Below are 26,250 nucleotides of genomic sequence, written 5' to 3' on the forward strand. Positions count from 1 at the left end.
ATGGGAGAGAAAAACTCAAGAGCAAAAGCGTCAAAGTGACCTGAATAGCATTTCTGACACCCATCCAGCTCAGCGGAACGATAACACCTTTTTGTCCATTTGCAGGGGTGGACAAAACTGTTTGCCCACAGGTCTGGCAAACTGCAGTGCATTTTGGGAAGGGATTTACTCTTACAATATGACAAATGAGAGAAGGCAGCTCGGGCGGCCATGGACAGAGACAGGAATCCAGCTGGAAGTTAAAGTGTTTATTGATGTGTGTTCAACTTTTTTTACATTCCCCACAGACCACACTAAGGAGTTTGCAGGTTAAGTAAATCTGTGCATAGTGGGAAGAGACATGGAAAAGGGTGGGGGAGAAAGAAACAAGTCACAAGAAAATGGGGGGGGGGGGAGGATACACCACAGGTTACCAGAACCTCCAGAATTTAAAAAAGCGGTGAGCATTAACACCAACTATACAAGCATTACAAAGACATGATGGTGATGGAACAATCCCCGCGACTCTTCCGTGCCCCCAATTCCCTTCCCTTCCCTTCTCTGTAACTTGGGCATCATCGACAAGACCCCACCTGAAATGGAGAACAGAACTGCAACAATTTCTTGCCTCTCCAAATGTTATGTTATTCCTAAGCAAGTTAGTGGTTTTGGTTCTGTCAATGATCATGGTTTACCCTGAAGAGAGGGGTCTTGGGTGCACGTGATCAAAAAGGGGGTGCACTTACACTCGAGCAAGGTGCTAAAAAGGAGGCTGGCTGGAAGGGGTTGAATTTTTGAACTTAGACTTCCAGGTCTACAGCAGGACTGGGTTCAGAAAGCAAGGCAGGTTTGCGCAATCCCAAGATGCACAAGCCACACCCGCATACTCCACTAGAAAGCCCCTAAAATGGCAGAAACTGTTTCCCCCACTCTGTTCCAGAGGATCCAGATTTCTGAAAACCAAGCCACATAGCAGCAGAGATGCACAGGGCACTGGCGCTGGAGAACTTCTACAAGATTTCAGTGATTGTTATTGATTTGCTTTCGTTATGTTTCTCCCCAAAAACCCTAACACCAATTTGTCATCTTGCAATTTCGGGAAAAACTAGATCACTAAAAAAAAAAAGCAATACTGGTTTTATATATAAAAGCCAGAATGACCAAAGAGCCACAAGTGTCTTGTTTATACAGTGTGGCTGGTACAAATGACCTTGAATATACAAGTGGTGTATCAGAAATAAAACGAAATTTCTCATTTATACAGAGAGCTTATCAGACAATACAACAGCACTGGGATTTTCCTCTTTAGATTAAGTTTCTTAAAAAAGAAAAAAAAACTACATCTCAAATATCTGCAATAGATCCATTTCCCCATTTAAGGTTTATATATCATATATTGTTATATTACCATTTCCTCGCCCATTTAAAAGAATGGAAATTGCAACTCTACAGTAGTAATTAAGTCTTAATGATCCAGGAGTTCTGAATGTAAAGATGAAGTCCTCTTCAAGCAACGGTTGGTCAGTAGTTGATCCAAAAGACTGGACCGCTTTGGCCCTCCCTACAGCCTCTTTGCTGCAGTTGAAACATCCCTTTAAATCTGCATCTGCTCCAGGTATTTGTATGTTGGGTTCTCATAGCCATGGTTCTGCATCTTGTTCAGATGGCGTTCCTCCGGGGTGAGCATTGGGTCAACCTTTGGGGGGAAATAGTAAATAGCTACTGGTTAGTGGTGCCTAAGCTTACCGTATTTACCAAAATCCCAGACTCGGCTTTTGATAGGAATATGACAAATATTTATATTCCGCTTTTCAACAGTTTAAAGCGGTTTACATCGATATCAATAAATAAAATGGCGCCCTGTCTCTAAAGGGCTCCCAATCTAGCTGATATTTCTTTTTTAGACACCAGCAACAGCCACTGCAGGAAGCTGTGCTGAGGATGCTCTCAGTTGCTCTCCCCCTGCTCAATAAAGAGAGTTGCCACTTTTAAAAAGGTGCCTTTTTGCTCAGTTAGCAGGGACTTCTCCAAGTTCCAAAACCCCTTTTTGACATTAGAAAAATTAGAAAATCAGGAGGGCGTCTTAAAATCAGTGTCTTGCTCCTTTTGAATAAAAGCAGGCATAACCTGCATTTAACCTCTACTTTTCAAGGGGGTCGTCTTCTATTTGGACAAATATGGCATGTACAAACATCGGAACTAGACGAATGTCATCCAAGGGTCAGGCACATTCAATACATTCATGTAATGCAGATCCTCATGACTTCTGATCTTTTCATGTAATGCTTTGGATCATTTGTAAATCTCACCATGTGCGAGAGATGTGTGGTGGCATGAGAATGCACATCATGGATCTTGTGATTCTCTGGACCCTTTAGTAGGGGTGTTCACAAAACCAGCATGCCTGGTTCGGTTCGAATCTGTACTGGACTCAAGCTGGACCAGGCATGTTCAGTTTTGTGCACTCCTGAAACCACCCCCCCCCAAAAAAAAAGTTTGGCTTGAGTTCGAACCAGTCCGGGGCTTGCAAAGCTTTGTTTTTAAAATTTTAGCTCACCAACAGGCCTGGAGTAATTTTGCTGCCTCCGGGGTGGGGGGCGCTGCTGCAACTGTGGGATCTGTGAAGCTTCCCCCTCCCCCTGCCAGTCTCCCCTCAGTCTTTCCTTCCCGGTCCTCTCCGGTCTCATGGCAGCCATCTCGAAGGACACTGTGCATGCACTATTTGCTTGCCTGGGGGGAGGCCACTGTGGGGAGGGGGAACTTCAGAGACACACACCCTCCCCACACACAGCAGCAGCACTCCCCAGAGGTGGCAAAATTACCCTGGGCCCGGCAGTGAGTTATTTTTTTTAAAAAAAATTAACTTTCCAAACCCTGGACTGGATCTAGGGCGAACCCGAGCTGGCCCAGTTTGATGGCAAACCGGCTCGACCTCGGGCCAGTTCACACATCTCTAGCCTTCCAGTTCTCTTGTGGCATGCTAGCAGCATTACAAATCACTTAACAAAACTTTCACCTGCCATTGCCTCCATAGGGAAACTGACTTTCATGCCCTCTCCGTCTCTCGCCTACACGCATATTATAGACGGGCATATAGGTATTCACACACACTCTACAAGTATTACACAAACAGGTGGTTACAACAAGACATTTTCATTACGCATCAGGACTACTCTACACCTGCATACTGAAGCCCGCAGCTGAGGTGTATCTTTTCTGTGCACGTGTGTACCAAGAGGCTAGCTTTTCTAGTTCGGATGATTGAAGAGAATAGCTTTGAACCAGATATGGGTAGCAACTCCAAGATACCAGCCAGCTGAATTGGTTGAGGAAGCAATGCCCCCTCCCTCCCCCCCGGTTTGTGGGACTCAAGCAGCAGGCTCCATGATGGGGAAGGGGCTCCCTCCTCCCATCCCACCTCCCTCCAGGTTCCGAGGACGCGTCTCAGGACCCGTCTCACCTCTACGATTCCATGGCTGATGGTGCCATACTGCCTCTTCCTCAGCATCACCAAGCTGATGACGATGACGGTGGCTATGGCTACCGCGATCACCAGGAGGCCAATGAGAGCACTGCTGCTGAAACTGAAGTCCTCACGCAGGGAGTTGTCCGTTTCCTGCAAGGGGGAGAAGACGACGTGGGAGGGGCTAAGAAGCTGGGAGTGGGAGGCAGCCAACAAGCTGGGGGGGGGGCATCCTCCCTTGGCGGGCCAGCTGCCGTGACAAGCATGAGATGCAACTGGTTATGGTCTTGCCCTGCTCTTCATTATGATCTCTTTGGCAAAGGGTACCTTTCAGGATACCTTCTCAGGCATGTGCTGTATATGCACACAACCCCTGCGGCTTCCATGTGCCTCGCATGGCATGTCACAGGACATTTCTTACTGGAAACTCCTGATCTATTACTCTCCGCAGCATCTGCCGCACCTTCAGAACCAAAACGGGCCAGACAGCCAACACGGACACTGAGACAGGGGCGAAAATCCACCGGGTGGCAAGCCCAGGTTGGCGGCCACATACATACCGGCTCATCCGCCAGTCCGCCGACTCGCTCGGGCTTGAAAATCATTTCCTTCACATCAAGGGTTTCATCAATTACCTGAAAACAGCATTTTCATAATTTTACACAAAGGAGCTAGTGACAGGGGGAGGGATGCTGGGGGTGGGGTGGGGGTTGCATAACCACCGCCTTCGCTTTGGGAAGCAGAGCAATGTCTCCTAGGCCAAGGCTGCACAACCTTGCCCCCACCCCCAAGCTGGTTTTGGACTACAACTCCCACCACCCCCTGCCACAGTATCCAATGATCAGGGATAATGTGAGTTGTAGTCCAACATCTGCAAGAGGGTCAAAGTTGTGCACCCCTGTTCCAAGCAGACAGCTAGTCAACACTACTAGGTCATCACACTCATGCCTCTCTCCGGAGCATCTATTGGAGGAGAGCTGGTCTTGTGGTAGCAAGCATGACTTGTCCCCTTAGCTAAGCAGGGTCCGCCCTGGTTGCATATGAATGGAAGATGATGTATGAACACTGGAAGAGATTCCCCTCCAGGGATGGAGCTGCTCTGGGAAGAGCAGAAGGCTCCAAGTTCCCTCCCTGGCAGCATCCCCAAGATAGGGCTGAGAGAGATTCCTGCCTGCAACCTTGGAGAAGCCGCTGCCAGTCTGTGAAGACAATACTGAGCTAGATAGACCAATGGTCTGACTCGGTATATGGCAGCTTCTTATGTTCCTATGACTTGCCTTTGCTAAGCAGGGGCCTTCCTGGTTGCATATGAATGGGAGACTACATGCGTGAGCACTGCCAGATATTCCCCTTAGGGGATGGAGCCATTCTGGGAAGAGCAGAAGGCTCCAAGTTCCCACTCTGGCATCCCCAAGATAGGGCTGAGAGAGATTCCTTCCTGCAACCTTGGAGAAGCTGTTGCCAGTCTGTGTAGACAATACTGAGCTTGATGGACCAATGGCAATTGACTAGTATATGGCAGCTTCCTATGTTCCCATGAGTCGGATTTTGTGCATTTAGGAAAAAGCCCACTAGTTTCCCTGGGCCGAATGGTACAACCTTTGCCAATAATATAGGACTGCACAACTTTGGCCCTCCTTCAGAAGCTGAACTATAACTCCCATAATCCCTGACTATTGGCCAACGTGGCTGGGGGTGAAGGGTATTGTAGTCTAAAAACAGCCAGTGGCGGGGAGGGGCAAAGTTGTGCAGCCCTGCAATAAGGCATGGAATTACGGCATGAATATTTTAATAACTATCCCTGACAGTGGAGAATGCTTATGAGGTTATGTAGATGCCGGTCAGCTACACCTACTGTATCTACTTCAGAACAGTCAGGGAAATCAAGGCATTTAGCAGAAACAATCAAATTTGGGCCCCATCAGCGGATCCCAGCACTCTATGGTTGGACATCCACTGCGGTTGCTGATCAGGCAGGGCAGGCAATGCACAATAGAATCCAGCTGGCCCTGGGCTTCACCTTGACAACAAATGGCATGCCCGTCTCTCTTGCTACTCTTGTCCAAATCCGCAGTCACCCAAAACAGCTACCAGTAAAAATCAGAGCACCAAAGGGCTCTGCTTGGCTTCCCACACCGATAGGGCTTTCCATGATGAAGGCACCGGCTTTGCTTTCTTCACTCTCCTACCTTCCTGTCACCAAGACATATGGGAAGCATGCAGTGGCTGCAAGTCTGAGCACAGCGCCTACCCTGCGCCATATGGGAGAATGGATATAGTGACTATTAAGCAAGCGGCAAGAGACATGGAAGCAAGCCACGGCACTGAAGTGAGACGCAGGCTTTTCTGGGCCAGACCAAGGCAGGGGACGTACCACACTCTCATCCAGCTTGTTCTTGCTGTTGATCACTTTCTCTTCTGCTCCAATCAGTCCTTCAAGGCCAGACATGCCAGACCCTGCACAAAATTAAACAGGAGATCAGACAAAAGGAGAAGGCCATTTGTCAGACCTGAACGACAGCCAGGCAGCGTTTTCACCCTGCAGATCTTGGCATGATTTGCAGGTCAGTTTCTTTCACCTTATGCACACGTTGGAGACACACCAATATGCTATGCTAATGTGGCAGACGATGGACAATGAAAGGAAGGACTATGTAATGGAAATGGGGAAGTTCTCCAGAAGGTATGAGTTTTATTCTATTAACCAGCTAGCATGATAATGGCACAACACAATGAGAGCGGAGCAAGAACGGCTGTTGCTGGAGGTTGTATCTCCTGCCCTATTGTGCACTAGTACCCCATGAAACAAGCCCTCCACGTTAGCCAGTGTGCAAGAGATACTCTTGCCACAGCAGAGTCAGCACTACCACTTCTGAGAGCCTGCCTATCAGCAACTATCCCAAGAACAAGCCTCACAGTCATTCCCAGAAGGTCACCCACTGTGCAAACATAATGAATTCCCGTCCCATGTCTGGACTGAGTCCAGAATCCATTCAAGGAAGGAGCCAATGGCGTTCTGAATTTCACTCGGCTGGCCCCAGCTGAAACCTCGCATGCAGCAGCGAAGGGGAAGGCTATCAGTGAAACTGTTCTTTGTATCAGCTGGGATCTGAACATGCATAAACTGGTGAAGATGAACATCAGAGAAGGCTGATGCACCTATTAAACACCCGAACCACAATGAGCATCTGATACTGGAATTCTGGAAAAATGCCAGCCTGTATCATGGTTTTGCATGACGATCTGGTACAGCCACTGAGTTCTGTTCAGACATCCTGCAAATCCAAAATAAGCACCCATAGAGGGTGACATGTACCTCCGGAACACTTTGTAATGCTTTTCGCAGTGCTGGGAGAATACTTTGAGAGAGACAGAGCCCTCTCAAGAGCTCAAGGAGGAAAGTGCTGGTAGGGGCTACACTGCCCAGCATCCTGTGCATGCTTTCCAAGATGGTGCAGGGGCTCAAGAGGACTCTGTTTTGCTTAAAGGAGCCCCCCAGCGGTGGGCAAGGCACAGTACTGCATAGCGGGAACAGTCACCTCCACACAGGGCCAGGGGAACCGTGCAGAGTATTCAGTGGAGACCAAAGCTTCAGACAGGTTCAAACTATTAGCCAGGGAGCCATGTTTGTTTGTTTGTTTATTTGATTTTTAGACCGCCCTTACAAAATAGCTCAGGGCAGTTCACAAAGACCCTTTAACAATTTAAGAGAACTGGAAGGCCAGGCCGAACAGGTAGGTCTTTAGGGCTCTCCTAAACTCTAATAAAGAATTCAAAGGGTTGATGGGGGCTGCCAATGGCCTCTGGGCCCTACAATGAAGAACACAGTGAGCCCTTTCTCACGAGCAGGGAAAGGGCTCTGAAGGGGTGAGGGGAGGGAGCTCCGAAAAGCTTACCTCCCCTGCAAACGAGAATGCCTCTGGGTGGGCGGAACACCTGCCCTAGATGATCACCGGCTGCTGCTGGTTGCTTTGAGGGTCAGCGTGTTGGGATGCATCGCCCCACATCACCCCCCTCCCCGAGCTCCAATAATGAACCATGAGAGTGCGTGGTGCATTATGGGGATCCCTCTTTCCCGAGTCGGCCGCAGCTGACAGACGATCCAAAAAATGTGGTTAAGAGAGCACTCGCCCTCCTAACATGGTTTTGGAGGAAGGCTCCACAGGCGGGTTTGCCGCTGCAGTGCCGCCAAGATCGGGTCCGATCCCGGCGATTTGCACACGTGCAAAACCAGGCTGGGTTCCTTTAGCCCGGTTTTGCACGCACCTGTGAGTAGCCTCAGAGATAGGTTCTATGAGGGAGGCAGGCAGGCGGTGTGTTTTGAGAACAGCTGTTTAGGTCGGGACTGGGTTCTTTTTTAAGGACCTCAAATTGGCAAAGCAATCCAGAAAGAAAGGGAAAATAAGAGTGTCAAATTTTAGTGCCTCTCCCCCTCTCCATAAACTCCTTCAGATTCCGGGCACGCTCCAGAAAGCTGGTCTTGCTTTCCAAAGAACTGAGCTGGGTCACTTGTGAAAGTCAACGACTGCCAATTTCTGAAGAGCTTAGGCCACCCTTCTAGAAACCCAGCTTCTAGCTTTGATGCGACTTTCTCCAAATCTCTCTCAGGAGCTGGCACAGCAGAGGCAGCAGGCGGGGACTTCAGCTGCTGCGACAGGTACCATTAGATAGTTCTGCACTGTTTAGCAGCCCTAAGTGGATTGGCGCTCCAAGGGAAGGCGCTTTAGATCTCACCCATCTCTGGAAAGAAACAGCAGTGCCTTTTGTGCAAAATGCTAAAAAAAGGAGCAGGAGAGGGAAGAGGAAACAAATACTCCACAGCTCCGCGAGACCTCAGCCAAGAACAGACCACAAGCTGTTTGTTTTTTTGGAAGGTTTGAGTTAGCTGTGTTGACCTGGTGATGAGAAGCTCATCTCAGTACAGACACCAGATGCAAGACTGAAATAAACAAGGACTGGGAGGGGTGTCTGTATTGGACAGTCCTTGTATTCATCCTAATGCTTAGGGGTTCCTGAGCAACCAAGGAACAAAATATGGACAGCAAGGAACAGAAGACCAGATAGTGTGCCTTTTAATCCCTCTCGCAAGACACTTGTGACAACAGAAGAGCAGACCCCTGCTAAATGAGCAAAGAGACACCTTTTAAAGTGGCGATTCTCTTTAGAGCAACTGGCCCTATCTAACCCCAGCACAGCATCCCTCCAGGGGCTGTTGCTGTGTCTGGCTTTGTTTCATTTTGGACTGTGAAGCCTTAGGGGACAGGGGACCATCTTATGTATGTATTAGTTATTTTTCTATGTAAACTGCTTTGGTAACTTTGGTTGAAGAGCAGTATATATATATTATTCGTAGTAGTAGTAGCAGCAGTAACGTCCACTTCCATCTCAAGTTCCCCGACTCCTCATCTATTACTAGGTTTGTCAGCTTAACGTCTGCAGTTGCTAAGGTCTTCTCTCTTTGGAACGTGTTCAGCAGTTTGAGAACCAGGGTTTGTAAAACGATGCATGTGGAGAACACGGAGACCAAGTATCTCCCTCTCCCTTAAAACTGGCTCACCCAGTGAAACCCATCAGCAGAAGCTGCAGGGCAGAAAAGAAAGTGTTGCTTTGCACAGTACATAACGTTAAGTTTGCAACCACAAGGTATGGTGATGGCCACTAGCTCAGATGGCTTTAAAGCAGGGCTGCGCAACTTTGGCCCTCCTGCAGATGTTGGCCTACAACTCCCATTATCCTTGGCTATTGAGAGCCAGCGTGGTGTAGTGGTTAGAGTGCTGGACTAGGACCGGGGAGACCCGAGTTCAAATCCCCATTCAGCCATGAAACTAGCTGGGTGACTCTGGGCCAGTCACTTCTCTCTCAGCCTAACCTACTTCACAGGGTTGTTGTGAGGAGAAACTCAAGTGTGTAGTACACCGCTCTGGGCTCCTTGGAGGAAGAGCAGGATATAAGGCCACTGTGGCTGGGATTATGGGAGTTTAGTTCAAAAACGGTGGGGGAGGGTGTGCCTAAATTGAGCAGCCCTCCTTTAAAGGAAGCGTTTAGGGAGGTTCTACCAAGCAATGGTTCCTGGCCAGTGTGTCTCTATGCTACCTCTAGATTCGGAGGTAGCAGGTTTCTGGATGTCTATGACCCAACAGCAGGGGATGGCAATGATCCTCACGATCCACTTGTGGGCTCCCCAGAGGCATCTGGTTCAACATTGTAGGAAACGAAATGCTGGGCTTGACAGACCTCTGGTCTGATCCAGCAGAGCACTACTGTTTTGATGTACGGAAGGCTGCACAAATCCAGGTGTGTTTTAGTAAAGCTCGCCAAATCGATGACGACACTATGAGGCTCTGAATTATAGCACAGATCACATGCTAAACAATTCTCAACAGCTTTGTTACTCCTCTTACAGAAGTAACTTTTGCTGCTGTGAGTAGGATTCCAAACCGAAGAGAAGCCCGTCAAGTCAAGACAAGAAGAAGAAAAACTGGAGGGAACAGAAGATACTACACAGAGTTATCTAGTCCCAGTGAACTCTAATTTACATAGCTGCATGCCATTTGGTGGATAATTCCTGAAAAATCCTTCCAAGAAGTACAGTATATTCTAGGCAGCATTTTATTCTGCAGCAGAATTCCGAAAGGTCTGTCCATATCAAGTTCAGCCTCTTCGTTTTAATCTATGTTATAATGGAAAGCAAGGTGAGCAGAGAAGAGAACTATCATGATCAGTTTCCCCTGTAACAGGGATTCCAAGATATTGACTACAACTCCCATAAGCCCCTACCAAAGGCCACTGCAGCTCAGGATGCTGGGGGTTGTAGTCAACGACATCTAGAAATCCCTGTTACAGGGAAGACTGACCATATCTCTAAAATCAGTCTGAACAGCATTTATGCTACTACCCCCCTCCCGCCCCCACAATTTGCTATTACAAGGCTACTGAAAAGGCAGGAAAACACTCCAAATCGAAGAACATTATTATATTTGTGCAGCACCAACACTGTACATGTAACATTCACCGTTATTAAATCATGTCGACAGATCACAGGCAGCCAAACTAACTAGATCTGCATCAGGGATCAAGTATAGATAAATTGTCCCTGAAGCTTTTTAGATGGGCAGAAAGGAGGTGAAGGCAAGGTTATGAAACTAAAAGCAAAAACTATCAGACCACATGGGAAACAGTGGGGGTGTGATGAAAGGCATTTAGAGGGATCAGCTTAGAACCAACCTTTTTTCATTGGATGGTACAAATCCGTCTGAGAATCTATAGCAAGAGGGGAAAAACAAACAAACAAAATATAGCAGAGAAAGGTAAGAGGAGAGAAAAGAAAAAAGCTTGCGTGCAGATTCAGACTCAAACCCTGGGCACCATTTGGGTTAAAAGATTAGAAGCAAAATTTTGGCTTCTTATCCCTTGTTCCAACCCTGAACACAAAGAGATGTAAGAAAAGGAAATTTCTGAAATGTCCGAAGAAATAATGAGGCAGAGCTTTTGACTAAGGGTCCTCTGGCTAAAAGGAGTCAATTCCCAGCCAAGCCAGAAAGCATCCACAGGTGTGTGTGAGGGGGGAAGAGAGAGAGAGAGAGAGAGAGAGAGAGAGAGAGAGAGAGAGAGAGAGAGAGAGAGAGAGAGAGAGAGAGAAAGCAAGCAAGCGTATGCATGCACAAACATATGTACAGGACCTGCCTTCTCTTATATAAGCCTAGTCATTCACTACATTCAGTGGGAGAGACCTGGCTGCATTCCACCACCATCAGACGTATTAGCTGGTGGATACACAAGAAAGGGCACTTTTTGGCAGCATCCCTAACCTGGCACTCCCTGCCCTGGGAAATTTAACTCCCCTTTTTCCTCCTCCCACCGCTCACACCTTTTACAGACTTCTTTGCTCATCTCAGTACACCTTTGGCCTGTCGTTCAGATGACCTTTCAAACTCTCCAGAAATTGTGGCATTTGGTAAGGGTTAGGTTGCTGCTGCTTTAATTGTGAGGTTTTATTTTAAATGTGGGAAATTGTGGGTGGTTGTTTTTTAAAAATTTTAATGTTAGTTGCCTTAGGTGCCTCATCGTGCACTGAAATGGAGATATATACATCTTACATTTTTAAAAAGCCTAGCATGACTGAGTGGCCACGCATGCAAATGGATTCAGAATCCTAAAGTCAAATCAGAGATTAAGAGTTGGTAGCATTTCACTGAAACTTAGCATCTAAACCTATATGGCAGGTTAGGAGTCAGCTGTCTCCCCTCCTTCACAGGCTACTTTTAAAGCAAAACTGAGTGGACAGCTGTATAAACAAAAATGGAAATCATCACTGCTGGGCCACAATGCCAATTCAGGCCAGATACAGACACTTGATCTAAGTTTTCAGGTTCTTCATTCCACATACCTTCATTTTCTGGGGAAGCTGGGAAGGTTTTCACCTGGAATGGACGGAATGGTTTCCCATCAAAGAGGGGAACCTCTTCGCTTTCTTCAGAACTTACACGGACATCCACCTGGGATTCTGAGATGGAAGACAGAAACTGGTCCATGTCAGCCCGCTGCTCTTCAAGCAGCTCATCTATAAGAAGAGAAGAGGTTACAGCGGAGAGGGAAAATACAGCTGAGGCCAGACTATCACTTCTTAGCAGCTCAAAAAACTTCAATCCTCTCTCAAGGAGTCCTAAGACGTTGCATCATGAACATGAATTTATTGGATCATGAACCAAAGAATGATGGAAGAATCTTTCCATGTTGAATTACAGGTCCACATGTCAACCAAGCCCAGGTGCTGTGGTTTAACCAACCAGGATATGAAACTGTGACCTGAGGCTTGCTGGGATTATCTGAACTGAGCCTCTAACTTCTTTCATTTGAGATTCAAGTTGTTTTCATGGATGGAAGACTCACTAAACACTTATGCATAGGGTAAGATTTAATATATATTTTATATCTTTTAGATAACTATCCTTTGCAACCAAGACAGGAGAGTTGGTGTGGTGGCAGCAAGCAGGGTCTGCCCTGGTTTGCATTTGGTTGAAAGACTACATATAAGTGCTATAAGATATTCCCCTTAGGGGATGGGGCCATAGCTCAGTGGAAGAGCATCTAAGGTCCCGGGTTCACTGCCTGGCATTTCAAGGTAGGGCTGGGAGAGACTCCTGCCTGTAGCCCTGGAGAGTTGTGGCCAGTCAGTGTATACAATACGGAGACAGAACCATTGATGGTCTGACATGATAAGGAAGCTTCCTATCAACACGACACTGGGAACTATACAAATAAAGATACTAACCAATCTCACTCTGGATTTCTTCAGCCACATATGGTACCTTGTAGAGCAGCGACAGACTTTGATTCATCCTCTCCTCAATCACATGGAGATGTGTCATCACCTATCAAGAGAAGACACGGTTCAAGTCATCAGGATATATTCTTTGCTCTAATGGAAATCTAAGCCTGTCCTAAAGATGAAGGCTTTTAGAATCTCCATTATATTACTTTTTAAAAAAAAATATTACTACATTTATAGCCTGCTTTTCCTCCAAGGAGCCCAGCATGGTGTACATGTTTATGTTTGTCCTCACAACAACCCTGTGAGGTAGATCAGGCTGAGAGAGATGTGACTGACCCAGAGTCACTCAGTGAGCTTCATGGCTGAATGGTGATATGAACGGAGGTCTCTCTGGTCCTAGTGCAACACTCTAACCACTGCACCACACGGGCTCACATTTGCTATGCATAAGGCACACCCTTCACCCCAAAAAAACTTCAGGAAAAAATTCAACATTAAATAGGCAACGGTAAGAAAACAATAGTTTTTTAGGATGAGAGTCATGGTCCATCAAACCCATTCTGTTTCCCAACAGCAGCCACTGGGATGCTTCTGGAAACTTACAAGGAGGGACCTGGTGGCCTTTTGTCTTTCTCAGGCACCTGATATTCAGGTGTATATTGCTGCTATATATGGAAGTTCCATTGAGCTATCATAGCTAATAACCACAAGTAACTTCAACAACTTCATCAGGAAATGATCGTTTAAGCAAAGTCTGGACTGGAACCCACTGTCAGTAGCAGGTTCTTTAAATGCACCCAGAGAACAAGGCAGTCTTCAAGCACTTTTTAAAGCTGCAGAGGGATGAAAGCTCAGTTCCCAAGAGGAGACAAAGGATACTAAATCATACATTTTTATCCCACCCTTCATGCAAAGCCTCCGTAGGTAGCTAATAATGTTAAAAAAAGTCACCTGTATTACAAGCAAGTCACAATAATGCAGAACAAGCAGCAACAGCAGCCATATTTAAACACACTACATTAAAAGGCGTGGGCAATAAGAACCATGTTCACCTATGCCGAAATCCAGGCTCCACAACACCTCTGAGGCCATTTTAAACACGGCCCCATTTCCCACCAATTAAGAATTTAAGAACAGCCCTGCTGGGTCAGGTCCAAAGCCTATCTAGTCCCGCATCCTGTTTCACACTGTGGCCCACCAGATGCCCCTGAGAAGCCCACAGGCAAGAGGTATGTGCATGCCCTCTCTCCTGCTGTTGCTCCCCTGCAACTGGTATTCAGAGGCATCATGCTTCTGAGGCTGGAGGTGGTCTATAGCCACCAGACTAGCAGCCATTGATAGACCTGCCCTCCATGAATGTGTTAATAATAAACTTAAAAAATCTAATATAGGACAATAAATAGAGATTTATGGTCTGTAAATCCACAGTTAAAGATGTAATGGGGCTATTTAGTTTAGGAAAAAAAGACGACTGCGGGGATACATGATAAGAGGTCTATAAAATGTATGGTGTGGAGAAAGTGGATAGAGAGAAATTCTTCTCCCTCTCACATAATGCTAGAACCCGGGGTCATCCCATGAAACTGATTGCCAGGAAATTTAGGACCAGCAAATGGAGGTACTTTTTCACACAATGCATAATCAACTTGTGGAACTCTCTGCCACAAGATGTGGTGACAGCCAACAACCTGGATAGCTTTAAGAGGGGTTTGGATAACTTCATGGAGGAGAGGTCTATCAACGGCTACTAGTCAGAGGGCCATAGGCCACCTCCAGCCTCAAAGGCAGGATGCCTCTGAGTACCAGTTGCAGGGGAGTAACAGCAGGAGAGAGGGCATGCCCTTTCCTCTTGCCTGTGGGCTTCCCAGTGGCATCTGGTGGGCCACTGTGTGAAACAGGATGCTGGACTAGATGGGCCTCCTTGGGCCTGGTCCAGCAGGGTATGTTCTTAATCCTGAGATCCTCAGCTATTTTTCAGGAAAGGGTATGCAGGCTGATTTAAAGCAGAGGCACTGGAATCCCATAAGTGGAAAACACAACAGTCCTTTATTCAGAGACAGTCATCCGGCCACAGTCACGAAGTACCGTTTCCTGTCCACCACATGCGGTTCCTGTTTTTGGATAGAGCCACAAGTGGGCTCTTCTTTTAGTTTATGGAGAGTATGTGTCCAGCCTGCAGAGGGTGCTGCCCATTAAGGGATTCTATACTGACTTGCTAAGGAATGCTAATGTGGACAGCCCAATTGGAACGCTAATGAACCACATGGAACTGCTTTTATAGTCTGCAGTGGTTCTGACTTTTGAAGGAAAGGATGAAAGCAATTTAATTTTCCTGTGTGGCAGCCTGTCAGTCAAGTGGATCGATTGAGGAGCTTAAAGTGCATCCAAAAGGTAAAGCGAACAGAATTGAACGGTATCACCCAACGCTGCTTGCATGTCAATTAGGGAGCACTGCAGCTTTCATTTTTTAAATTAATTACATTAAGGGATCTTTTTATTTATTTATTTATTTATTTATTTATCTATTTATTTATTTATATTTGTGCACCGGCCCCAAACCTCCATCTCTGGGTGTTTTACAGCAACGTGACACAAATTAACATGGAAATTAAAACCTCAAAACAGTTGCTGCTGCTGCTGCATGAAACTGGGTTCATTCACGGGTCTGGTTTCTAAAGCCAGACAAAACAAGCTACTGAACTCCGAACACAAGATAGTGACTTGTTACCCTTGGCATTTCATTGCTTTGAAAAAGAGTCCCTTGACAGAGCAGAGCAGCACAGATGCAGCACTGTTTAGCAGCAAGGCAGTGGACTTACAGAAAGTTGCTTCTACTCCCAGCTCTGTTAGCAACCGTGTGTGACCTTGGGAAAGCCTTTCCAGGCACCCCAATTCCCCTTCCCCTCCTTTTCACCCCATCATGGTCAAGATGATCCTGGCTCTAGCAGGTCATAAAGGAGAAAGACAGAACTGCCTGGAAATTGGGTGCAATGAGCTGTGTTCAGGTTTTTTAATTTTAAAAGATGCAAACACAATGGAAAAATATGCATGAATTCAAGAGGGGGAGCATGTGTTCCTTAGCAGCCTGGGTAAGAGAAAGAGGCTTATAGCAGACAGCACCTTTTAAATTGTGATGGCTCTATTTAACAACTGCCTATCCATCCCAGCACACTGCCCCTGGTCCTCCAGATGGTGCTGGACTACAACTCCCATTACCCCCAGCCACAATAACTTGTAGCTGGGGATGATGGGAGTTGTAGTTCAGCAACATCTCAGGGTACCACGGGTTGGGAACCCCTGATCTAAACACAAACAAAAACGGTGGATGAGATTTGGCAAGTCATCTGCCATTCGTGAAAAAGCCATGCTTGGCAAGTACAAGAAATTACTTGAAGGAACAAGTTTTAAAAAACCAACCCCGTAACCTGCAATGAACCAATGGGACAAAGTGGGATATAAATCCAACCAAGAAACAAGCCAACCAGAAAGAGCACAGTCAAAATATGAGCACTGTATATACCAAAAGGCTACACAACTTTGGCCCTCTAGCTGTTGACCTAACATCATCCCTGACTATAGGCCACTGTGGCTGAGGATGATGGGAACTGTAGTCCAACAGCTGGAGGGCCAAGATGGCACAGCCCTGCCAAAGATATTATGTAATCAGTCCAAGGAATGGTGGTGTCCCACAAATATTCCACTTAGCATTCAAACACAGACCACATTACATCAAGAAGAATGTGAATAAAATTGTTATGATTTTAAATTTAGGTCAAACTACCAGGCTAATACCAACACACGCACACACACACACACACACACACACACAAAATCTCTGTTAAGAACAGAGACGAATTCCAACAATACACACTCAACCATGACAGAAGGCAGCGCCAGAAGAGAAACAGGCGCCCTTCTTCATGTGCAACTACCAGGCAGACAAAATGCAGTGTTTCAGGTATTCAGTTCGCATCCCACTGGGAGGGATTCTATAGAGGCTAGGAGCTGAATTTCTCTGTTCATCTGATCAATGCTTCCAAGGCTTTTCCCTGTACCTGCGATTTCATCTGTGCAGCCTTTTCTGGGTCGACAGCCAAAACGTGCTGGTAATGGCGGATCGTATGCAGACGGTCTTTGTTCTCGGCCCGGACGTAACGCTTCAGGGCTTGGAGGATACGGTGGGGCTGCAGAAGCAAAAGTAGGTTGGTGAGCCAAGGAAGAGATGGGAGGCCTGTCCAATGCTTTCAACAGGGCTCAGTGTTTGCAGATCCAGTCTGCTTCACCTATTATGCAACTTATTCTAACCCAGGGCTGGGCAAACTTGGGCAGCCAAGGAAGGAGAGCTGGCCTTGTGGTAGCAAGCACAAATTGTCCACTTTGCTAAGCAGCGTCTGCAAATGGGAGACTGCATGTGTGAGCACTGTAAGATATGGGGCTGCTGTGGGAAGAGCATCTGCCTACTTGCATGCAGAAGGTTCCAAGTTCCCTCCCTGGCAGCATCTCCAAGACAGGGCTGAGAGAGATCCCTGCCTGCAACCTTGGAGAAGCCGCTGCCAGTCTAGGTAGACAATACTGAGCTAGATGGACCAATGGTTTGACTCGGTAGAAGGCAGCTTCCTATGTTCCGCCAACTGTTGTTGAACTACAACTCCCATCACCCCCAGCCACAACTAACTGTAGAGTTGTCATTCAACAACAGCTGGCAGGCCACGTTTGCCAGGCCCTGCCCTAACCCTTCAGATAATCTAGTCTCACATGCAGTAAGATGCTACAGGTAAAGAAGCTGATACTGGACCAAGTAGAAGTAGCTGGACAAAATCCAAACCGACGCCCCCGAGGCAAACCCTGCGGCACCTGCTGCTAGAATTAAGACGTGATACTCAGCTCTTTGCCTCTGCAGCTTCTCCAGTGATGCCCACTCGCTTCCAGGCACCCCCACCTTCTCAACTTCACGCTTGCTTTTGCCACGCCATGGCTGAACATACCCGTGGAGGGTCTGTCTGCAGGGCAACGAGGTAGTTTTCCAGAGCGATGCGACGTCGGTCGTCCAGCATGGCTTCGACGCGAGCGAGGTGAGTCTCCACAAGCTGCTGCTTCTCGCCGGCTGCTTCTTTCTCGAGCGATTTCACCATGGCCTGGAACCGCTGTCGGAGTGAGAAGACATTGCAGTAATGTTAGCAGGCTGCAAAGCAATACAATCAAGGCCGTCCCCGAGGTTCTCAGAGTTGGGTCTCCAGGCAAGGTTGGGCTACAACTCCCATCATCCTCAGCCACCATGCCATTATGGCTGGGGATGATGGGAGCTGTAGTCCAACAGCAACTGGAAAGTCCAAGTTGTGCAGCCCTGTTTTAGATGCATTAGGGACACAGGGCATTGTCTCATTCCGAGTCAGACCATTTGGCCCATCTAGCTCAGAATTAAACAGACCAGCAGAACAACAAATGAAGAAGTACTTGAAAAGCATAAACACAAACAAATAATACAAACAATCAAAAGTCGCAAACTCGAGTATTGTGGATATATCCTCAGAGGAGTAAAATATCCAATGCCACAACTAATGCTAGAAGGAAAGCAAGCAGGAAAAAGATCAAGAGGGGGGAGGAGGAAGGGGAGGATAGATGACCCGAAAGAATGGCAAGAAATGGGCACGGAAGGTATCATCCATGATTCTAGGGACCGTAATCTATGGCTTTTGATGGCCGCCAACCACCAAAATTGGAGAAAGTACATGAAGAGAGAGTGTTCAGAATTGTCTACACTGACTGCCAGCAACACTCCAAGGTTTTAGATGCTGCCAGAGATTTAGCCTGGGACCTTTGCAATGCCAGCAGATGCACGAAGAGTAGAGCTGGTCTTGTGGTAGCAACCATGACTTGTCCCCTTAGCTAAGCACGGTCCACCCTGGTTGCACATGAATGGGAGACTTGATGTGTGAGCACTGTAAGATATTCTCCACAGGGGATGGAGCCACTCTGGGAAGAGCAGAAGGTTCCAAGTTCCCTCCCTGGTAGCATCTCCAAGAGAGGGCTAAGAGAGATTCCTGCCTGCAACCTTGGAGAAGCCGCTGCCAGTCTGAGAAGACAATACTGAGCTAGATAGACCAAAATTCTGGCTCGGTATATGGCAGCTTCCTATGTTACCACTGATCTACAGCCCTATCGCCTAAGCGGAATATCTTACAGCCAACAGTACTCACACATTGTCACCCATCCAAATGCAAACCAAGGCAGACCTTGAGTGGCAAAGTGACCATTCATGCTTGCTACTGCAAGACTGGCTCTGCAGCTAGTGGGCTTACCTGAACGAGCGTTTGCCTCTCCGCCTTGGGGAGATTCTTAGTCTGACGCTCTGCTTCCTCCCATTCCTTCTTCACCTGAACAGTTCCAAAAAACACAAGCAAACTTAGTCCAGGCTGATACTTTGAATTTCTTCCCCCCACAGGCATGATTGATTTTGATATAGCACAGCAACTTGTCAGAGGCTTAACAGAAGCTGTAGAAAGACACACTATCACGGACAGATGTTTCCAATTCAAGCCCATGGCTTGCAGCTTTTACTGCCCAGAGGACAAACCTTTTTTTTTTTTTAAAAGGAGATCCATTGGCCAAACTGGGAGGGAAAGCAATGTATGAAGCAGAGGGCGGGGCGACAGCCAGCTAGTCCCAACAAGAGCGCCAGCTTAATCAGCAGACAAGAGCAGCTCTACTGTGGTCTCGAGAAGACATACCCGGTCCATGCGGTTATGATGCCGAACCTCCAGCTGCTCTTTGGCTTTCTGGAACCGGGCATGCTCATTGTCGTCGGCTGGAGTTTCAAAGTAAACGTCCACATCATCGGTCGGGACGGGAGTCGGAGGAACTGGGCGAAGACAAAAGAAGGGGCGCGAAGTGAAAATGGCCGCAGCTGCCGCTGCAAATGAGGCTGCCAGGGCCGGGGAAACATGCTGCCCATTGACCCACTCTCAGAAACAAGCTCACCCTTTAAGACTCCAGTTTGGCCCGTGACAGCTGTCAGTTTTCTGGAGCACCTTAATAAGGCCCATTATTCCAAGCTAAAGAGCATGCCGGGGCCATCTTTAGACCAGGGCAGCACAATTTCAGCCCTCCTGCAGATGCTGGCCTTCAACTCCCATAATCCATGACCACTGAGGCTAGGGAGAATGAGTGTTGTAGTCCAAAAACAGCTGGAAGGCCATAGCTGGGCACCCCTGCTTTAGAATCCTCCCAACTTCAAACGCTAGATGAGCAGGAGGCCAGGTCAGCAACTAAAGCTACGCCTGCTATTCTTGCCTTCCCTTCGCAGCAGTTCCCCTGCCAACCGAGCCCAGAGGCACCTCTTTAAAGTGGAGAATCTCTTTATTGAGCAAGGGGAGAGCAACTGGCCCTCTCCATCCCCAGCACAGCATCCCTCCCATGGCTGCTGCTGGTGTCTACCTTAGGTTTCTTGTTTAGAGCACGAGTCTTTTGGGGCCAGGGAACCAATTCAATTATATACTTATACATACATACGTAAACCGCTTTGGGACCTTTTCTGATGAAAAAGCGGCATATACATATTTGTCGTATCCGTATCGCCTCTCCTGGAAGTTTCTAATGGGATGCAAGGCTCTGAGCATCAGCCGCTCAATGGAGCCACCCGCCCCCCAACAGCAAGGCAACAGCCCAATTAGCTGGACAGTTCCCATGAAGAGATTACACACTTCAAGAGCCCCGTTGGTCCCCATCAGCCTTATTGAGCGAGAAACAAGACACAGTGATGCAGCACAACAGAGAGGCACAGCACGACCACCCACTGGCGCAGTCACAACTGGAGAGCTAGCAGGGGGGTCCCTGGCACTACTGAATTGTAAGAGAGGAGGCAGCACCAGATTCACGCCTCTGGCTGCCCTGGCAGCGGGCTAAGCCCAGGGCTTCTGCCTTTGTCCACTGGCGGTAGAGCGTGGTATGAAGTCACGCATCTGGAGCCACTCTGAAGGAGAGCGTGGTTAGTGTCAAGAACCTCTCACTGATTTGGGATCAGGATATCTGCATTCTCCCAGATGAATTCCAGGGAGAGGCGAGCCGGTCTTGTGGTAGCAAGTATGACTGGTCCCCTTAGCTAAGCAGGGTCTGCCCTGGTTGCAAATGAATGGGAAACTAGAAGTGTGTGAGCACTGAAAGAGATTCCCCTCGGGACGGATCCCCTCTGGGAAAAGTGGAAGGTTCCAAGTTCCCTCCCTGGCTTCTCCAAGAGAGGGCTGAGAGAGATTCTTGCCTGCAACCTTGGAGAAGCCGCTGCCAGTCTGTGAAGACAATACTAAGCTAGATAGCCCAATAGTATGACTCAGTATATGGCAGCTTCCTATGTCCCTATCCTTTTGGATTCTGGTATTTCCAGATATATTTATGTCCACACGTGATTTCCATAGTCATAAGGGCTAGAAACATGCTTTTCTTTAAAAAGAAAAAATATATATGGCAGCTATATGGCAACTTCCGATGTTCCTATGTATCCTGTGGTGCTGAGGCCCTGTTCCAGGAGCCCTCGCCATCTGCAGGCAGGCAGTGGCAAATCAGAGTCACGGCCTTTTCTGCTCTGGCACCCACATTCTAGCTTCCCCTTCCTAGAGCTGTTTGGCTCTCTTCCTCTCTTTTCCTTGCAAGAAGACAACTGTGTTTGTTTAGGTTTTGCTCCTCTTCCCTCTCCAAAAGCTTTTTCAACTGCAGTCTATGTTTTATTTTAGTGCTTGTATTTTTACTGTTCAATTGCCAGGTTATCCATCTGGCAGAAATGAGAGATATTAATAATTTTAAAGTACAAAACCACTATCCATGCAAGCAAAATGCAGATTAGTGTTTGCCATGAGAAAGGCTGTGTTACAAACCCAAGTCACCTGGATTAATCCTTTTTTAAGATGACTAGAGTAATTTCATATCAGATTTAACTTGCCTTCAGGCAGAAGTGATGTTTTGTGCTTTATCCACCTTTAGAGTGCTTTGCCCAACACATCAAGTCCTGAACAGGACTCTGGACCTGGTACTCGACTACCACCCCTTTCCTATATTTTTTTAAGGTGCAATTTCTCTGTAAATTGGAGCTAAAACTAAAACTGTTGTCTGCTATTCAGTATTTTTGAATCGGGCTTTGATATAGAGGCCCCAGTTTCCACTCCCAAATCTTTCTGGGATGGGACAAACCTTTGTTCCCCAAGCTCCTGACATCCGTATCTTTTATGCCACCACTTCAATCAGATCAACCCCATCAAAAGCATTTGCATGGAGCCCTTTCTGTAAACAGGATTACTGCTGTATAGACAGACTGCCAAGCCCTAGAAAGCACAAAAAGCCATTCAAAAGGACTCTGCAGCAGCCAGAATGGAAGTGCCAGAATTCAACAATAAGTTAATTTTGGGGTGTGTGGGTGAGGTTTTTAAAATTATTGTAAGAGCCAGTAAAATGGTGGTGAGAGCCTCAAGCTATCAAATAGAGCCATCAAGCCGTGGGCCACATAGCTAGAGAGTCATCAAGCTATCAGATAGCGTCATCAAGCTGTGGGCCGCATTTCTAATGGTGCAGAAAATGAAGCGGGGTCCTGTATTAAGAGAGAACACGACTAGGAATCTCCCATTAGTGGCAACAGTACAGAGATGGCGGTCGAAGGGTTGCAAGGTTCCATGGGAAGGCCATAAGCAGGTGGGTTGCTAAGTAGGAGATCTGGGGCCCAAGCTCTTCGACCATTAAACTCCATCATACCCCCTTCCCAAGAATAATTACATGTGTTTTTTAAAGTCTCTAATATTATAATACAGGACCTATGAAGGTAGAAGAAGCAGCGAGCTATGCTCCCATGCTCTTTGCAGGTGCCTCTGCTACTGTGCTTCCTTTCTGGAAGATGTCAGGGAGGAGAGAGGTGGACAAAGAGATTCAGGGCTCTGAGCCATTCATTCGGGGCCTGTGCCCCATGGACCACCCCCTAATGACGACCCGGGCAGCAAGAAGGGGTCAAATGAGGACAGCAGTTTAACCCCCAAAAGTGCTCAGTCCCTACTAGAGAATCTAGAAGAGGATTAACCGAGCCTTAAAATTAGCCCGGAAAGGGCGAGATTAGTTAAGGGAGAGGCAGGCAAGGGTGTGAATAAACGGCGACGTCGGGGGCCATAGTCCAGTAACAGCTGGAGGACCCAGGTTCCCAACCCGTGGGTTAGCCAGGCTTCCCCTGGCTGGGGAGACAAGAAGCGGGGCTTCAAGCAGCACAGAGACAGGAGGAGACTACTGCAGGACAGACAGAAGGTCGGCAGACACCGGGAGCTAGGGGACGAGGCCACACACACAGTTCTTTCCTTGAGCTGCCCAAGGACGAGAAGACAGACAAGACGACAGCTTGCTGGAGCGAGAGGGCCAGAGGGAGGCAGGACTTACTCATCTTTTTACACACAGCCATACAATAGTCCTCTGACTCAAAATTGTTCCTGTTGCCTCCGCAGCCTCCATATATGAAGGGAATGCACTTTTTCTTGTACATGTCGAAGTACCACCGAGGCACCACAGCCCGGCAGGGCCCTGTCATCGCCTCCTGGGAGCAGACAGCTGTGTGGGAGATGGTTAGAGCATCAGCCGGGGACGAGCACAGCGCTGCTAAACTATTTCAACAGCAATGACAGCTCTAGGTTGGGCTTCGCTGAAACACTGACATTGGCCTGTGGCGCCGCAAAGCTATTATCTGGGCGCTTCGGCTCTCCCCACCACAAACCTCGCTTGACTGCTGCTAGAAAGAAAGAGAGCCCAAACCCATTTACTGGAGACAAAAGTAGCCCCAGTGACAGCAGTGGGGTCTCTATGAACCATACTGCAGCCCACACTGGACAGCGTTCCAAGCAGCCGTCTCCATTCATGTAACAGAGACATCTTTCTTCTGGTAGCGAGACCAGGTGGGGCAGCAGATCCAGCTGTGTGGCCAGAGATTGATTTGCCGTGCCCTTCCAGCATGGGGGAGCCTTGGTGGAAGGGGAATCACCGTTGCCCTTGCTGTTCCTCTAAAATGGGCTTTCACCTTTCAAAACCCAGTTCATGACCTGTGTATCTGCCACAAAAGCTCCTCCGAAACTTGCTCTTTGGAAACTCCACCAACGGCGTAGCCCTCAAAACTACAGTGGCTTAAAAACAAAAAACCCCAACAAGTATTGCTCTGAACACATGAAACCGTCATAGATGGGTGAGAAGCTTTTGGTATTAGGTCTTACCAAAAAGCAAAATACTTTTGCGAGACGATCACCTAGATTTCATTTTGTGCCATATCTGCATACCAAGTTCTGCTCAAAGCAACCCCTAGCAGTAGCATATAAACACTTCAATCAATTTAGCAGTTGAAAACGGTTGCCCACACCCCATTGCTCCTAATGCTTCAGGCAAAACCAAGACCAGTAGTATACTAGCAGCCTCAAGCCTGTATTTCCCCACTCCAATGAAGGGGACATCAGAAGAGGGAAAGCAAGTGGTCTATCTATCTATCTATCTATCTATCTATCTAATTCTCTTAGACGTACCCCTCGCTAATCCCACGTGTGGCAGCTCTCGTGAGAGTTCGCGAGCGAGGGAAGGGGGAGGGGAATGCTGAAAAGCGCTGGCTGGCCAGCCAAGAAAAAGCATTGGCGGTGGCAGAATTGGCTGAAGTGATGGGGATGGCAGGGGGAAGAATGAACGAACTGGCTAAAGAGATTGGGGGAGAATGAACTGGCTGAACAGATGGAGACAAAATGAAGACTGGAGGGGATCCAGATCAGTTGCGGTGGGGGTGGACAGGGAGAACTAGGGGCGCAGATGCTTTGTGCTGGGTCAGCTTGTTCTGCATATTTTATCGGGGTCGATTAGGGCTGCACAACATTTAGCACCGCCACTGTTTTTGGACTCCCAACATTCCAGCATCCTCAGCCACAGCGGCCAATAGTGAAGGATGATGGGAGTTGTAGGCCACCATCTGCAGGAGGGCCGAAGTTGTGCCGCCCTGGGATGAGAGGATTATAATTGCTGAGGCTTTGCCTAATTCTCAATGAGGAAACCAAGCTGTGTCTGGGCTGAACCACTTTGCAGAGAATGTGGGGCTCATGGTGACCCACGACAGCTTCTTCACAAAGAATATTAGGTGCCAGGGAGAAAGATTCAGTCTAGCACTTTCTCCACCATACTAGCTTTATAGGTGGAGGAAGGCTTCTGGTATCAAGGAACTTTCAATCATGCAAGCCATGCCCCCATCTGAAGTGGTACAGCCCAGACACTGCTCTGCTACCTTTGCGGGAACTGTTAAACTGATTGAATTTTCATTTATATGCTGACACTACTCATATTGTGAATCACATTGAACACAACCTGGTTGTGGGCAAGTGCCATATAAATCTCAAATGAAATCTAGGAAACCCCCAGCCCCCACATACACACACCTGGAAAGAAAGCCAGAGGAAGAGTAACTTGCCATAAGCCAGGGGTTCCCAATCTGTGGTGCTCCAGATGTTGCTGAACTACAACTCCCATAACCCCCAGCTACCATTTACTGTGGCTGGGGATGATAGGAGTTCAGCAACATCTGGAGGACCCCAGGTCCCACTGGAACCCCTGCTATAAATAAATTAAATTACCAGTTACAATCTCTATCTTAGCTTGCCTCTGGGAGGTATACAAGGTTAAGCCTCCTGACATCATTCCCATTTTAATACCTCACAACCCTTCGAGGTAGATTTCACTGAGAGATAATTGCATCGCCAACGTATCAACTTATTCCATTAGCTTAAGTTGTGCGATTAGCAGTGTTTCCAAAGAGTGCATTTCTGACGAACTCCAACGCAGAGAGAGCATCAACTTCCGCTTTAGAAAGAGAAAGCCCAGCTTACAGCAACCATGGGGCTCCCCCTTCCACCCAGACTCTCCCAGGCTGATTACCAACAAGTTTCATGCATGAACAGAACAGAAACTTAGCGGCCCAGAACAACCTTTAGCAAATGGGGAAATGTGGCCTAGCTCTGTGCTTGTCAAGGCAACTGACTGGGATCACTCAAAGTGGGGAGTGAAGCTGCCAGCCCACAATGGCCGTGGATGCAGCTACTGGGGCTGGAGATGAAGCAGTCCTAGGAAAGGAGCAGCTAGGAAACCGTGTGGGAAGGCGATGCCTCTGTTCGGATGCCAGGTAGGTGAGAGGAAACACCTGCTGGCCCAGGAGGCACATGCCTAAGCACCAGAAAGATACACCCAAATAAAATTTACAGGAACTGGAGACAGAGGCACCTGATGATCTAGTCAATTTAGGAGGCAAGTTTAACTTCAGAATATTTCCCCAAACCCCCACTAACATATGTGAAACTCCTCTATGTGAATGTAACTTTGATTGCTACACAAACGCAGAATTAATGCTAAATGTATGGGACAAAATCATTATCACGTTTAAAGTTTACCTACTGATAGTTTTAGGCAATAGAGACTTTGTCACTTTCCATAGCAATAATAGATGAAGCAGACAACTTAAGAACTGTTACAGAACAGCAGAGGCTAAGAGATTGAAGTTCTCCTAAAC

General features: G+C 47.6%; 1 protein-coding gene across 8 annotated transcripts in view; it reads right to left on the reverse strand.

Moving 5' to 3' along the window:
• Positions 1–233: 233 nt before the first annotated feature.
• The window catches only part of APLP2 (amyloid beta precursor like protein 2), a 75,473-nt gene continuing 49,456 nt past the window's right edge, over positions 234–26,250 (reverse strand). Inside the window, exons 7-18 of one of the 8 annotated variants that reach the window (XM_053269348.1) lie at positions 23,112–23,279; positions 19,442–19,572; positions 19,013–19,087; positions 17,699–17,857; positions 16,769–16,897; positions 12,714–12,813; positions 11,829–11,945; positions 10,667–10,702; positions 5,817–5,899; positions 4,003–4,077; positions 3,440–3,595; positions 234–1,675 (exon numbers count right to left, since the gene is read on the reverse strand). In XM_053269348.1, the coding sequence (XP_053125323.1) occupies positions 1,574–1,675; positions 3,440–3,595; positions 4,003–4,077; positions 5,817–5,899; positions 10,667–10,702; positions 11,829–11,945; positions 12,714–12,813; positions 16,769–16,897; positions 17,699–17,857; positions 19,013–19,087; positions 19,442–19,572; positions 23,112–23,279 (1,331 nt within the window). In that variant the 3' untranslated portion in view covers positions 234–1,573. Of the gene's footprint in view, positions 1,676–3,439; positions 3,596–4,002; positions 4,078–5,816; positions 5,900–10,666; positions 10,703–11,828; positions 12,003–12,713; positions 12,814–16,768; positions 16,898–17,698; positions 17,858–19,012; positions 19,088–19,441; positions 19,573–23,111; positions 23,280–26,250 lie in introns of all 8 variants that reach the window. The other 7 variants (XM_053269346.1, XM_053269351.1, XM_053269347.1 and 4 more) reach the window with 7 other exon arrangements.

Source organism: Hemicordylus capensis, chromosome 8, assembly GCF_027244095.1.
Source record: "Hemicordylus capensis ecotype Gifberg chromosome 8, rHemCap1.1.pri, whole genome shotgun sequence".
Classification (NCBI taxonomy): Eukaryota; Metazoa; Chordata; class Lepidosauria; order Squamata; family Cordylidae; genus Hemicordylus; species Hemicordylus capensis.